Raw genomic sequence first — 12,272 nt, 5'->3', positions numbered from 1 at the left:
CCTATTTTTCTGTGGTATATTTACGGTATATCTACACAGTCAGTATATTTTTCCCGCCGAATCAGAAAACGGCCAGCTTGCGTTGAAAATCATCTGTCTGTCTTCTTCGTCCCGAATTCTCAATATATTATAATATTAAATTAATCTCCGAGCGTTAGCCAGTCAATCCGATCCGATACGCAATGACGAACGAGGAAGTGGGCACCAACAGCGTCGCCGACCGCCTGCAGGTGGGTCCGCGCGAGGGCGTCACCTATCCCATCCAGATGAAGTACTGCGGCCACTGCACGATGCCCATTGAGGTGAGTTAGCTGGAGAGGCTTGGGGAAAATCCATATTTCCTGTGCGCACACATGTATTCATATCCTGCCCTTGATCCGCAGTACTGCGAGTACTATCCGGAGTACGAGAAGTGCAAGGAATGGCTGGAGCGCCACATGCCAGACGACTTCGAGCGCCTAAAGATCGAGGAGGAGGCGGCCGCCGCCGACGGAACAGATGACGACAAGAAGCGCCAGAAGCGCGGCGGCAAGGGACTGCTGCGCGTGAAGAAGAAGGAGGATGTGCCCAAGCGCATCTGCGTCTCCCGGGCGGCCCGTGGCAAGAAGAAGTCCGTGACCGTGGTCACAGGATTAAGCACTTTCGGTGGGTCTTATTACCAGCTTACACCTTTTACTTGTCAGTCCAAGGAAGAGCTACCAGGAGATGGGACTAGCCCACTCTGGTTTTATTTCTACAAGTCCTACATATTAATGACTTGGTTACCTATTGATTTTACCGGTTCCCTTTCGTTTCCACAAAACCTATGCAAAAGTGAAAACAATAATACTTTCCCTTTAAGATACACCACCTAACCAAGTCCCGCCACAACATATTTATATTCTTTACTTGATTTCTAAGGCATTTATTGACCTAGAAAAACCATCGAATTATCATTTATCTCCTTGATTAATAACTTCTCCCACCTTTCCAGACATTGATCTCAAGGTGGCCGCCAAGTTCTTTGGCACCAAGTTCGCCTGCGGCTCTTCGGTGACCGGCGACGATGAGATCGTTATCCAGGGCGACGTCAAGGACGACTTGTTCGATGTCATACCCGAAAAGTGGGCCGAAATCGACGAGGATGTCATCGAGGATTTGGGCGATCAGAAGCGAACATAAATAAATTAATCAATTTTTTAGCTTATTTTATACGCTACATCAAACATAAAAATATGAAACGTTAAACGTAATAAGCATGTGAGTTATTTAGTTGGCGGCTCCGGGGGGTTTTCCGCATCTACTTGATTTGTTTCCGCTGCTGAGGGAACAGCATCAGCTGGGGGAGAAGCTTCAGTGGCTGGCGGATCTGTTTCCATTGCTTGGGGAGCAGCTTCGGTTGCAGGGGGAGCAGTTTCTGTGGCTGCTGAAGCGATTTCCGTTGGTGGGGGAGCAGTTTTTGTGGCTGCTGGAGCGGCTTCCGTTGCTAGAGGAGCAGTTCCAGCTGCTGGAGTGGATTCAGCCGCTGGATTGTTCTTAGCTCGCTTCCCAGATTGCTTGCCCGTTGTCTTCCCAGTTGCTTCTGCTGGTTTTTCAACCGGAGTCTCCTTAGTTTCTCCACCATGGAAGTGCTTGTAGCTCAGCTGGATTATCTTCTCGTTCTCCTCATCGGTAAGTGGAGCCTTATTGTCGTCGATGAGCTGGATAGGTAGAATAAGGTTATTATATGTATATTATATAGATATATCCCAAACTAATCCTCACCAGCTGCGTATGAAGAGCACTTGTTGGCGGATCATTGATCATTTGAAGGACCTCGTGGGACTTCAGTCGATAGGAGGAAAGGTCCTTTACATAGTTCATGATGTTCTCGCGGGTTTGGGTTTTGCAGGGCGACTCCTCCAGATACTGAAGAGCCTGGGGAATCAAAATCCGGGTTAATTCACGATCATAGAGGTGCGTATTTTGAAGAATCAACAAACCTCATAGGTAACCGTGGCCAAGTTTCGCATGCCAAACTTCTTTTTTGTGCTCTTGATTTTCTGCAGAATCTGCATCACCTCCAGGTTGGTGAGATACGAGAACGTGGGGTTGATCCTGTATTGGAACAAAGGGTTTAAGATATCATTCAATGTTTAATTATTAACAAAGCAAAACAATTCTCACGTTTCCATTTTTTGAGTCGGCCAGTTTTAGTATGACCGCGCGGCGGGTGTTGAAATATACCATGCCAAACAATACAACGGTAAGTTTACTTCTATAACTCCTAATTTTAAAAATAAGTAAAAGCTTAAAAATTTTATAAATTCAAGCAATTAAGGATCATTAAAACTTCTCCTGTTGCGAAATTTACAAATCAAATTAAATACCGTGGCTTATCTGTGGTATTTCTGGTATATTTTTGAGAGCCCCGTTGACGGTCTCACCACAAAGGCGTCGAGTTTAACAGTACAGTTCATAACAGCGAATTCCGCCACTGTTATTGGAGTTGTGACACCTGCTGTTAAGCGCACAGGGGTGAATCTCGGTACCTTTGGAGTCCACAGTTGGCTGCGGGTGCAGACGGAGGATGCGGATGCGGTGATACTGGGATCCACAGCATGCATTCCCACACGAACGAGACGGCAGAGACGGCGGCAGCGACGGGCGTGGTCACGAATGGAGCAGGAGTATCGGTAGGAGGCGGAGGTGGAGGTGGAGGAGCACATGGCAGCACGGAGGGCAAGATCCGGTGCATCTTCCTCAGCGAGTTCCATGCCACGGCGGGCTGTAAGATTAGCTGCCAGGTGAGCCGGTTCCCAGGAACACTGCCTGATAAGATAATCCAATACAATAATCCACGGCCCACAGGTTCCCGATAACTACATATCCAAGGATGTGTTCGATGCCATCAATGTCTACATCATACCCAAGCAGCATCTGCAGCGCTGCATCCTCACCGTCAACGCAATGGACGTGAAGATCGTCGGCTATCCGGTGGGCATCCAGGATCAGCAGAAGTACGCCCGCAACGCCTTCCTGTTTAACCTATGCTTTGTCTGCGATTCGCGGGCCAGGAGCGTTCAGTACGAGCCGGTGGTGAAGAAGCTGTCCGAGTACCTTATCATGATGGAGGAGGAGTCCTGCTTCCTGTCGCGCGAGGACGACAAGCGACGGCTGCAGAACATCTTCGAGACGGTCCTGCGCGACCTAAACGAGCGCAAGGTCGCCACCATTGTCGAGGGCGACAACACAATTTACCTGAAAATCGTCATGCACAAGCCGGATCCGCCGCCGGTCAAGGACCACATGGTGCCCTTGCTGCTGGCCAATCTGCGCGACGCTCCGCTGGACAATTGGGACCTGACCACGCAACAGGTGAGGGACTTAGTCTAGAAATAACGCTGGCATAGCTAGCACCCTGGCAGGGATTTTCCAAATCTAACTACATCCTCACTTTACCTTTTGAATAACATATAATCTCATTGGACTGCATTGTTTTCTTCGCTAGATCCTGCCTTATATCAACGGAATCAATCACGTTGCCCGGATCGCCGCTGAAGCGGACGTGGAAACGGATCTGGTGAAGTCGTGCATTCAAAACCTGGTCTACTACGGCGTCGTCCAGCTGCTGCCCATCCTGAAGTACAGCAACGTCTACATGACGCAGAACCTGAAACATCTCATCCAGAGTGCGTCGCTAAGCGGCGCCTGCCGGAAATACGTGGCCCTACGACCGGACAAGACGTTGCCCAGTGTGCAGCGGATCTTCCAGTTCTACGCCTCTATGACGCACGGCGTCACCCTGCGGGCCATTTGCCAGCGACTGGGCCCCCAGCACCACAACATCGATGAGCGGCGCATGGTAATCTTTGGGTTGCAGCACCGGTTTATCCGCTGCATCCACAAGTACCCGGTGTTCACGGGCTCAGTGCCTTCCGGGCGGCAGAAGATGTACACCGGGCTGATCAGCTTTGACGAGATCTGCTGCAAGACGGGCCTCTCGCCCAGCACCATCGAGCGGGACATCGAGAAGGATACGAATGTGACTGTGATCTGGAAGTGACGAAGGAGAAGGCGTCTGGGTTTGTTGTAGTTTGTAGGCCAACCGATTGTTATGTTTCCAATAGCTTTTTTATATACACATATATACATATGAAAGGTTAACGAGCCGGTGGTTTGAGTTGGGCTGATCCCGGGCTTGGTTTTCCAGCTGAACGGCAATCATGAACGCTCGGCGCTCGAGAGGATGGCATCCTGCACTGCCTGGGCCACACAGGCGTCCTCCGAAGCCATGCCTGAAGGTACAGAAATCACATACATGTGGAAAAGAAAGAGATAGCCATAAATTCTAAGGTGCTAATGAAGTGAGTTGGAAAATAAGGAAAGCAACGCACCCAAGGATTGGAAAATGGAGATGTCCGTTTTTCCGGGATAGTTTCTGTTGAGGATGATGGCACCCAGTTCAGCGGTGATGGGGCCTGGAAGACCCACCAATTCGGCCTCGGCATTGGCATAGCAATCCACATAGATCTTAGCCTGGCGGTAGATGTCGGGACTTAACTCCGAAAAGTGGACTTCGCCGGCACCGACAGCTGAAATTGGAGGTTTATAAAGGTAAATATCTTGTAGTCTCTCTTAAGTCGCAGACTCACTATTAATGTGAACGCTCTGTTTGCCTTTCAGATACTCAATATGGACGAGCGGCTCGTTGGAGTAGGTGGCCACGCAGATGACATCGGCATCCTGACAAGCTTCTTTAGCACTCCGACAAACTATTATCTGTGTTTCGCTCTCGGTGCCCAGTTCCCGCTGCAGTTGCTCCCTCAATTTCTGGGCTTTCGCCTCCGTGCGATTGTACAGACTGAGCTGTTTCGCCCGGAAGTTGGCGCAAAAGGCGGCGGCATGGAGTTGCCCTTGAACGCCACAGCCCACGATGGCCACGTTGATCTCCCTCTCCTTTTCGGCCTGCGAACCAAAGCGTCGGAAGTACAGATACTTGGTGGCCACCAGAGAGGCGGAAACAGTGCGCCAGGTGGTCAAATCCGTGCCCTCCATTATGGACGATAGTTGACCAGTTTGGTTGTTGAAGAGCAGGACATGAGCATGGATGGAGGGTAGCGGAGGATCCAGCTGGGAGTTGGTCGAGAACGAGGTCACCAACTTGCAGGCCAAAGTGGAGCGGGTATTTCCCACGTCCCCTGTGTATTCCTTGGATCCCAGGCTGTAGTCTCCCACAAAGGCGGGCATGGTCAACAGAATCTTGCCAGGTTCCTTGCCGCAGGTGGTGAAACTTCTCTTCGGTTGGATGGCATAGGAGGAGGAGGAGGTGGTCCCCAGATCCTGGGATTTAACTACGGCTTTAAGCGCCGACTCCACTGCTTCATTGACCAGCGGCCAGGTAAGAAATCGACGGACTGTATCCGCATTGTAATAAACTGGCGAACTGCCACTCATTTTTGTAGGAAATTAACTTTGTAAGTAGGGTATCTTCTCAGCCTTGCAGATTTTATATTCGTATCTACTTCTTTTAAAATTCTAACCTATAAAATATTTACTTGGTTAGAGCTGTGGAGTTTGAAATGTAACTTTTAGAAAATCAGGTTGTAATTGATAATCTTAAAGATTAAAGATCAGCTGACTAGTGATGCTAGCTTAAGTGGAAAAACTGGTTGGTAAATAACTATGAAAAAAATATAATCTTTAGGATTTCAAAAACGTTTGCTTAGTTTTACAACAAAAGTGGGGTTTTTGAATTAATTTTTTTATATTCAACTTTTATTATATTCAAATCTTTGGTTACAGAAGTCAATTTCTACAGAAATTCTGGCAGCACTGTTTGTTCGATCACAAATGAACTAAAAAATACCGTTATTTTGTCAAAATATTTAATTGCGCCAAAATTTAAATGGTTTAAATAAGGAGATGGAAGTAAAAGTTATGCAATAAAAAGGGTATTAATGAACCATCAACTTAATTATTTGGTAAAAATTGTGAAAATCAAGCATAATACTATAAGTTTTCTGATAACGAAAGGTTGACGGTCAATTTATGTTCCCGCAAAACCGGCCAAAACCAAAACCAAAACCAAAAACCAATTTTCACGGGCGACTGTTTTTCCTCATTTCTAATGCAGTTTTCCCCATTCTTCGGCGTCGCTGGGAAAATGCATTTTCACCGCACGCCAAGGGCGAAACCGCAGCTCAAAAAAGGGAAACCGCTTCTGTCAACGGCTTTATCGCGCTGAAATAATTCTCGCAAACAGCTGGAAACTGAACCACATCCCACATCCACATCCACGTCCAATCCCATCCAATTGAAAAACCCCAGCCACCGACACGAAAGTGAAAAGCGAATGCACTTTTCCGCGGCTGCAGCTGATAGGAAAAATTAATTTATGCTTTGCCATTGTTTTTGGCCTGAGCCATTTTATTTTCCCAGCTGCTAATTCAAATTTTGACATAATTTCTTCACTGTTCGCCTCCGTCGCCTGCTTTCTCGCCTTTGTCCCAACCAATTTCACTTGACTTGACCTTTGCGCGGCTTTTCCATGAGTTTCCATGCACTAGCGAAAAAATCGCCATTCTATACTGTCATTGCGAATTTTGCTGGCTCATTTTGGAAATGCCTACCAATTCTGAATCATATTCACAGCAAAGATTGTAAAGTGCACGGAAATAAATTGTACTTTACTTTTCAAGGATTCTTTATTATATATACATAGATATTATATTATAGTACCTGATAAAATTGTTAGGAAACTACTTGACCCTGAAGTATTTTGAAACATGTCTTAAGAATTGAATTTCTAACTATTTTTTTTTTAGTTCTTAGACCGTAGCACAAATAGGATTTTGTGTTAGGGGATTATTACTATCGGTTATCAGCACCATTGTTAAAGGTTTCCAATAATGTACATATGTATTATAAAAATACATTTTCTTTGTTTATTAGATTCTTGATTTTTTTGTAGTTCTTAGAACGTAGTACAATGATTTTATGATTTTAAAAATGAGGGTTATCAGAACTATTGTTAAAGGTTTCAAATAATAATATTAATAAATTTATTATAAAAATACCTTTTATTTGTTCTTAGACCGTAGTACAAATATGATTTTGAAAAATGTGTTTTTTACTATCGGCAATAACACCATTGTTAAAGGTTTCCAAAAATGAGGAGTTGGTTACTATCGGTTATCAGAATCATAATAATAATGTTTTATAAAATTACCTTCTGTTTATCCAAATTTTTGAATTATTTTTTTAGTTCTTAGACCGTGGTACAAATGAGATTTTGAAAATTGTGGTTTTTTTTACTTTCGGTTATCAGAACCATTCTTAAAGATTTCCAAAAATAACAATTTATTTTGAAAATTTCTTTTCTGTGTTCATTAAAATAATAATAATATCATTGATTTGGCAAATTAATTAAGATTGTCAGATTTTTTAAAGATTATAAATAAAATGGAATTGCCTGGGATCTTAAAGACCTCCCTAGGGATATTTCCAAATTTATCTCAGTGCATGGGCTTGGGTTTCGGGTGGGTCCGGAGCCTTTTGTTGTGGTTGTGTGGTGGCGGCCTTGGGAATGTGCAGTTGCTGGCTGATTTATATTCGCCCCGGAGTGCCACAAATCAAAGTCGAGCTGCTGCCCCTGCTGCTGCTGACTCATTGGAGTGGCTCCTGGTTTGCTGGGGCGACCTGTTGCATGCCCCACTCCTGGAACCGTGGCGGTGGCACACCGCCGCAGAACCACCAGAACCACCAATCGCACCACCGGCAGCACCACTTCTAAGTGTTCTGACCTTGCTGGCGGGTAAGTGGCTGGCCATAAATTTTGGCATTGCGCAAAAGCCACCGCCAGGCTGCTGCTGCAAAAAAAACGCCCCGATTCTGATTTCGATTCCAATTCCAATCCCAAGAATCCATATCCGAAAAGTGAATTGTCGCCGACGCTTTGAATAAATTGCTAAACGATTTGGCAAGCGCCAAAACTTAATGGCCAAAAAGGATTTCGCCTCGGCGAGCATAAATTTGCTGGCCAAAATCAATGACGAGGCGCACTCTGATTGCATTTATTGGCCAACTATAGATTTAAGGTGTTCAATGGATCCGGAGGATACCTACACCGATTTAACTTATTGCTCTAGTTTTCATGTATGGATATTTTAAATATTTATCTATCCCTTCTTCATGTATCTGTTAATTTATTAATGTTAATGAATTGGTATTCAGTCACATTGTAATATATTAAAATTATTTTATGAAATGATTTTTAGATTTGTATCGCAACCTGTTTTGCTGCAGGAGATACTTTCCGTTTTTTTAGGCCCTTCTTTTATAATACTATATTTAAGAAAGTAAAGTTTCAATAAATATGTAGGTAAATTCAATTCTGAGTGAAATAATATTACTTTATTTTTGAAATATATTTTTATTGCAATTAAAATTGTGGTAAAATTTCAAAAATATTGAAATAGCTTTCAAAAATCTTTTAGAAACATTTTCGAAAACTTTAGATAATGCCACTCTGAGTTTCTAGGATTTTATCTTAAAGTTGCTGAAAAGCCAACCAAAATTGTTTATATTTAAGCCATTTTCGCTGGCGGCTTTTGAAATTGTAACTGTAACGGTAACTGTAATAGTTATAGTAATAGTAATGGCTAAAGTCTACTAAGCCACACACAGATACAGAACGTTGCCACACCTTTTCTTCGCGGAGCTGGATTTTAATTTTTTTACTGCCTTATTTTTGCTTAGTTTTTATTTTTGTTATTGTTTTAGTGCGCGCCCGCACACTCGGCCAACACACAGATACACACTCACACTGGCGCAGTTCGTAGGTTAGAAAAAGGAAAGTCGACGAACGCGAAAAACTTAGAGCCCGAAGTTTCGTATTTTGTATTTTGTATTTTGTAGATCAATCTTGGAATGGGTTTGTGCCGTTAGCCGCCGGCGACGTCGTCGCTCACTAAAATGTTGTTTGTCCTTGGAGAATGTGGCAAAAAAGATAGAAAAATTGTATGGAAAAAAATTGTAAAATTATAATATACATATGCGCACTGTTACCGTTGAAATGCACTGGGAAAAATTCATTGCGATCCCAGATTTAACATTAATTACTCAATAACTTTTTTATCCCTCAAAAACCTATAGTAACTACTTCATTCTAGTTTAAAATGTGTTTTACGATTTGTTTGCTTAAGTGCACTGAACTCATTAAGAGGGAATTCTGGAACATATTTTATGCAGCATACTTTCCAACACAATTCCCTAGGACTTCATCTTAAAGGAGTTCTTACACCCCAAAACCGCTCCTGACAAGTCCTGACTAAATTATTAATGAATTAGTTTTTAAGAAGTTTTGTCATCACATTAAATATATTTCATTGATATTTATCAATTATAATTGTTATTCTTTTAACTTTCAAACTAAATAAAAAATGAATTGAATATAATAAAATGGTGTATTAAAATATGTTAAAAACTATTTACCTATACAGAAAATTATCAGAATACACTACATTATTATTTGAAGTCTTTCAAAAATATTTTAGGATTAGAATGAAAACTACATTTTTAGTTTTTAATGGTTTAATGAGATATTAATATTTATAGAAAATTCTAATTAATGTATGAAAAAAGGCTACTTATTTTTGATACCAATGAAATAGGAAAACTTGCTGGTGATAATTTTTTCCAGTGCTAAGATATGTGTGTGAACATCGTATTTAAATATTTAAAAATTTTTTTTACCTATATAGAAAATTACCTGAATAATTTAAAGTCTTCCAAAAATGTTTTAAGATTAGAATGAAACACAATTTGGTTTTTTTTAATGCTTTAATGTAATATAAATATTTATAACGAATTCTAATGATTTTATGAAAAAAAATAATACTTTTGAATTCCTATGAAATACGGAAACTTGCTGGTTATAATTTTTCCAGTGCTGAGATATATGTGTGCACATAAAATATAAGTGTATTACAATTTTTAAAAAATATTTAGCTATATAGAAAAATACCAAAATAAAACTCATTATTTTTTTAAGTCTTCAAAAAATGTTTTAAGATTTGAATGAAACACAATTTTGATTTTTTTAATGTTTAAATACTATATAAATATTAAAAAAAAATTATTAAAAAAATTGGTGAAACTTGGGGTGATAATTTTTTCCAGTGCTGAGCTATATGTGTGCACATATCTGACGACGGCTATAATTGTGCCGTTATGTTTAGCGTTGGCGCCGCACCCAATGGACTCCACTGAGCTGCCCGCTCCCGCTCCCGTTCCCCCTCCCCTCCCCTCCCCTTACCCACCTCCCTGTACCGCCCCCTCCCACCCAATAACCCCACCCCCCGCTCCACCAATTAGATTCGATCGGCAAGTATTATTTCTTGTTATTGTTGTCGAACTCATTGCAGCCATTGCCTTAGCTCGCCTTTGTCTAATGATTTCGATTATTGGTTTGTTTTATTTTCCTCCTTTTTCTCGGGTTTTGTAGATATTTTTTTTCCATTTTACAACTTCCGTCTGTGCACTTTGCGTTGAGCATAAAAATGCTAGAATGAAAACAAATGCAAATTGGAAATGAAGTCAAATAAAAGCTGGAGCAAGTGGTGGTTGCTTAAAAATTTAACAACGTTTATAAGACATTTTTAGAAAGTGATAACATAAATATAAACCAATTTTAAGAATCTTATCAAATTTTTGTTTTAATTTTATTTCTCCTATGAATTTAAAATTATCAATGATCAATGATTATCATAATATCAATTAATATTAACTTAGATAATGTGAACAATATTAACTTAGATAATGTGAACATATTGATTTAACTAAATTTATATTCAAAATTTGAGAATTTTTTTTATAAGTAATATTTTATTGAAATAACTTAGTTTAGGAACAAATGGTTCCTTTATTAAACTATAAATGTAACCCTTTTTAATTAAAGTTACTGAAGACTTAACAAATGCGAATATCCTGGGTTGGCAAATAATATTTAAGAAATAACTTAGTTTAGGAATAATTGGTTCCCTTATTAAATTATAAATGGAACCCTTTTTATTTATATTACCTGAAGAGTTCAAAATTTTGAATATCCTGGATTGGTAAATAATATTTAAAAAATAACTTAGTTTAATGGTTAGTTTTATGGTTCCTTTGATAAGTTTTAAATGGAACCCTTTTTATTAGAGTACTTAAAGACTTATAAAATGCGAATATCCTGGGTTGATAAATAATATTTATGAAACAACTTTGTGTAAATAACTTTAGTATATGGTTCCTTCATTAAATTCTAAATGTAACCCTTTTTATTTAGAGTACTATAAGACTTATAAAATGCGAATATCCTGGGTTTTAAATGAAACGCTTTCATATTTAGAGTACTTGAAGGCTTTAAAAATGCAAATATCCTGGGTTGGTAAATAATATTCATGCGCTGGCCCTTAATAAGACTTTATGGCTGCAATTGCTGCACTTCAACTGCCCGACTCATTTCAGCTGGCTTTTTCGAACGCCCACTGACTAATCCAGGGCCTAATATTTCAGAGGCCTATGATTAGCATATTCCCCCCGCCCAAGAGTTTTTCCCCCCCTTCTCTAAGCCGTGTTTCGTTTCCACTAACTTGGCTTTCAGTCGTTCCACTGGCTTTCAGTCGTTTCGGCCACGATCGGTTTACTTCGTCTGGGATTTTTCGGCTCAACTCGGTTCGCTTCCAGACGGGTCTGTCTTTATCAGCCAGTCAGTCAGTGTTTCGCTTTCGGCCAAAGCTGACGAATTTCCTCTTCTCGCCAAAAAGCCCGGCCAAAACGGGCAGGAGAATCGTTCAAAAACTTGGCGGGTGTGAAGTGAAGTGACTTATGAATTGATCAAATTTATCACTACCTATATATATATATACATATGTGAATTACCCACATTTTTTTGTTAACAGATTTTTCGCTAATGAACGGAGAATACCTTAGTTAATTTTTTTTGTACTCCTTTTTGTTTTTGTGAATCAAGTAATACACAAATAATATATAGCAAATTATTTAGCAGTGAAATATGAAATACAATACATCGGCAGCAGCAACAAGTAATAATAAAACAAAGCCAAGCGAGAGAAACAAAAAATTCTAATATGCAAATTAAATAATTTTGTTTATGGTGCAGTCGAAAGAATTTAAAAAAAAAAAATAAAAAGAGTCCCAAAACAAATATACAAAAAAATATTATATGAAAATTGAACCTGTTCTGATGGAGGCTGGATCCGGCGATTGAGGTAAGCTGATTTATTTTGGCCTAATCATATGCATATTCT

General features: G+C 40.6%; 5 protein-coding genes across 6 annotated transcripts in view; 3 read left to right on the top strand and 2 right to left on the bottom strand.

The window, feature by feature from the left end:
• Window positions 1-54: 54 nt before the first annotated feature.
• DENR (density-regulated protein) lies at window positions 55-1,235 on the top strand. Its single transcript, XM_017068640.4, has 3 exons — window positions 55-302; window positions 384-645; window positions 974-1,235. The coding sequence occupies exons 1-3, from the start codon at window positions 183-185 to the stop codon at window positions 1,159-1,161; spliced, it is 570 nt and encodes a 189-aa protein (XP_016924129.1). The 5' UTR covers window positions 55-182; the 3' UTR covers window positions 1,162-1,235.
• Polr3I (RNA polymerase III subunit I) lies at window positions 1,171-2,289 on the bottom strand. The gene is made up of 4 exons (XM_017068301.4): window positions 2,146-2,289; window positions 1,962-2,076; window positions 1,744-1,896; window positions 1,171-1,679 (listed from the first exon to the last, which is right to left on the bottom strand). Exons 1-4 carry the CDS (start codon window positions 2,151-2,153, stop codon window positions 1,245-1,247), a joined length of 711 nt encoding a protein of 236 aa, XP_016923790.3. The 5' UTR covers window positions 2,154-2,289; the 3' UTR covers window positions 1,171-1,244.
• Window positions 2,290-2,433: 144 nt separating this feature from the next.
• Window positions 2,434-4,125, top strand: Nprl2 (Nitrogen permease regulator-like 2). The gene is made up of 3 exons (XM_017068644.3): window positions 2,434-2,765; window positions 2,830-3,336; window positions 3,470-4,125. The coding sequence occupies exons 1-3, from the start codon at window positions 2,580-2,582 to the stop codon at window positions 4,022-4,024; spliced, it is 1,248 nt and encodes a 415-aa protein (XP_016924133.2). The 5' UTR covers window positions 2,434-2,579; the 3' UTR covers window positions 4,025-4,125.
• Window positions 4,071-5,587, bottom strand: LOC108005384 (ketimine reductase mu-crystallin). Its single transcript, XM_017068645.3, has 3 exons — window positions 4,614-5,587; window positions 4,356-4,553; window positions 4,071-4,256 (listed from the first exon to the last, which is right to left on the bottom strand). The coding sequence occupies exons 1-3, from the start codon at window positions 5,413-5,415 to the stop codon at window positions 4,183-4,185; spliced, it is 1,074 nt and encodes a 357-aa protein (XP_016924134.2). The 5' UTR covers window positions 5,416-5,587; the 3' UTR covers window positions 4,071-4,182.
• Window positions 5,220-12,272, top strand: part of LOC108005385 (uncharacterized) — a 50,133-nt gene continuing 43,080 nt past the window's right edge. The window contains exon 1 of one of the 2 annotated variants that reach the window (XM_036821330.3): window positions 5,220-5,359. The gene's annotated coding sequence lies outside the window, so the exon portion shown is untranslated. Of the gene's footprint in view, window positions 5,360-11,728; window positions 12,234-12,272 lie in introns of those variants that run through there. The other variant, XM_036821331.3, reaches the window with a different exon arrangement.

This window comes from Drosophila suzukii, chromosome X (genome assembly GCF_043229965.1).
Source record: "Drosophila suzukii chromosome X, CBGP_Dsuzu_IsoJpt1.0, whole genome shotgun sequence".
NCBI classification, from domain to species: domain Eukaryota; kingdom Metazoa; phylum Arthropoda; class Insecta; order Diptera; family Drosophilidae; genus Drosophila; species Drosophila suzukii.
Note: the sequence above shows the minus strand (reverse complement) of the source record. Positions and strands in the feature narration are given on the sequence as shown.

Excerpts from the sequence above, each read along its gene's own strand:
- DENR (XM_017068640.4), top strand. The coding sequence starts at position 183 with ATGACGAACGAGGAAGTGGGCACCAACAGCGTCGCCGACCGCCTGCAG. Across the intron at positions 303-383 it reads ACTGCACGATGCCCATTGAG|TACTGCGAGTACTATCCGGA; the intron begins GTGAGTTAGCTG and ends CTTGATCCGCAG. Across the intron at positions 646-973 it reads CACAGGATTAAGCACTTTCG|ACATTGATCTCAAGGTGGCC; the intron begins GTGGGTCTTATT and ends CCACCTTTCCAG.
- Polr3I (XM_017068301.4), bottom strand. Across the intron at positions 1,897-1,961 it reads TGGCCACGGTTACCTATGAG|GCTCTTCAGTATCTGGAGGA; the intron begins GTTTGTTGATTC and ends TTGATTCCCCAG. Across the intron at positions 1,680-1,743 it reads GTGCTCTTCATACGCAGCTG|CTCATCGACGACAATAAGGC; the intron begins GTGAGGATTAGT and ends CTACCTATCCAG.
- Nprl2 (XM_017068644.3), top strand. The coding sequence starts at position 2,580 with ATGCATTCCCACACGAACGAGACGGCAGAGACGGCGGCAGCGACGGGC. Across the intron at positions 2,766-2,829 it reads GCTGTAAGATTAGCTGCCAG|GTTCCCGATAACTACATATC; the intron begins GTGAGCCGGTTC and ends CACGGCCCACAG. Across the intron at positions 3,337-3,469 it reads GGGACCTGACCACGCAACAG|ATCCTGCCTTATATCAACGG; the intron begins GTGAGGGACTTA and ends TTTCTTCGCTAG.
- LOC108005384 (XM_017068645.3), bottom strand. The coding sequence starts at position 5,415 with ATGAGTGGCAGTTCGCCAGTTTATTACAATGCGGATACAGTCCGTCGA. Across the intron at positions 4,554-4,613 it reads ACAGAGCGTTCACATTAATA|CTGTCGGTGCCGGCGAAGTC; the intron begins GTGAGTCTGCGA and ends CTCCAATTTCAG. Across the intron at positions 4,257-4,355 it reads CTCCATTTTCCAATCCTTGG|GCATGGCTTCGGAGGACGCC; the intron begins GTGCGTTGCTTT and ends CTGTACCTTCAG.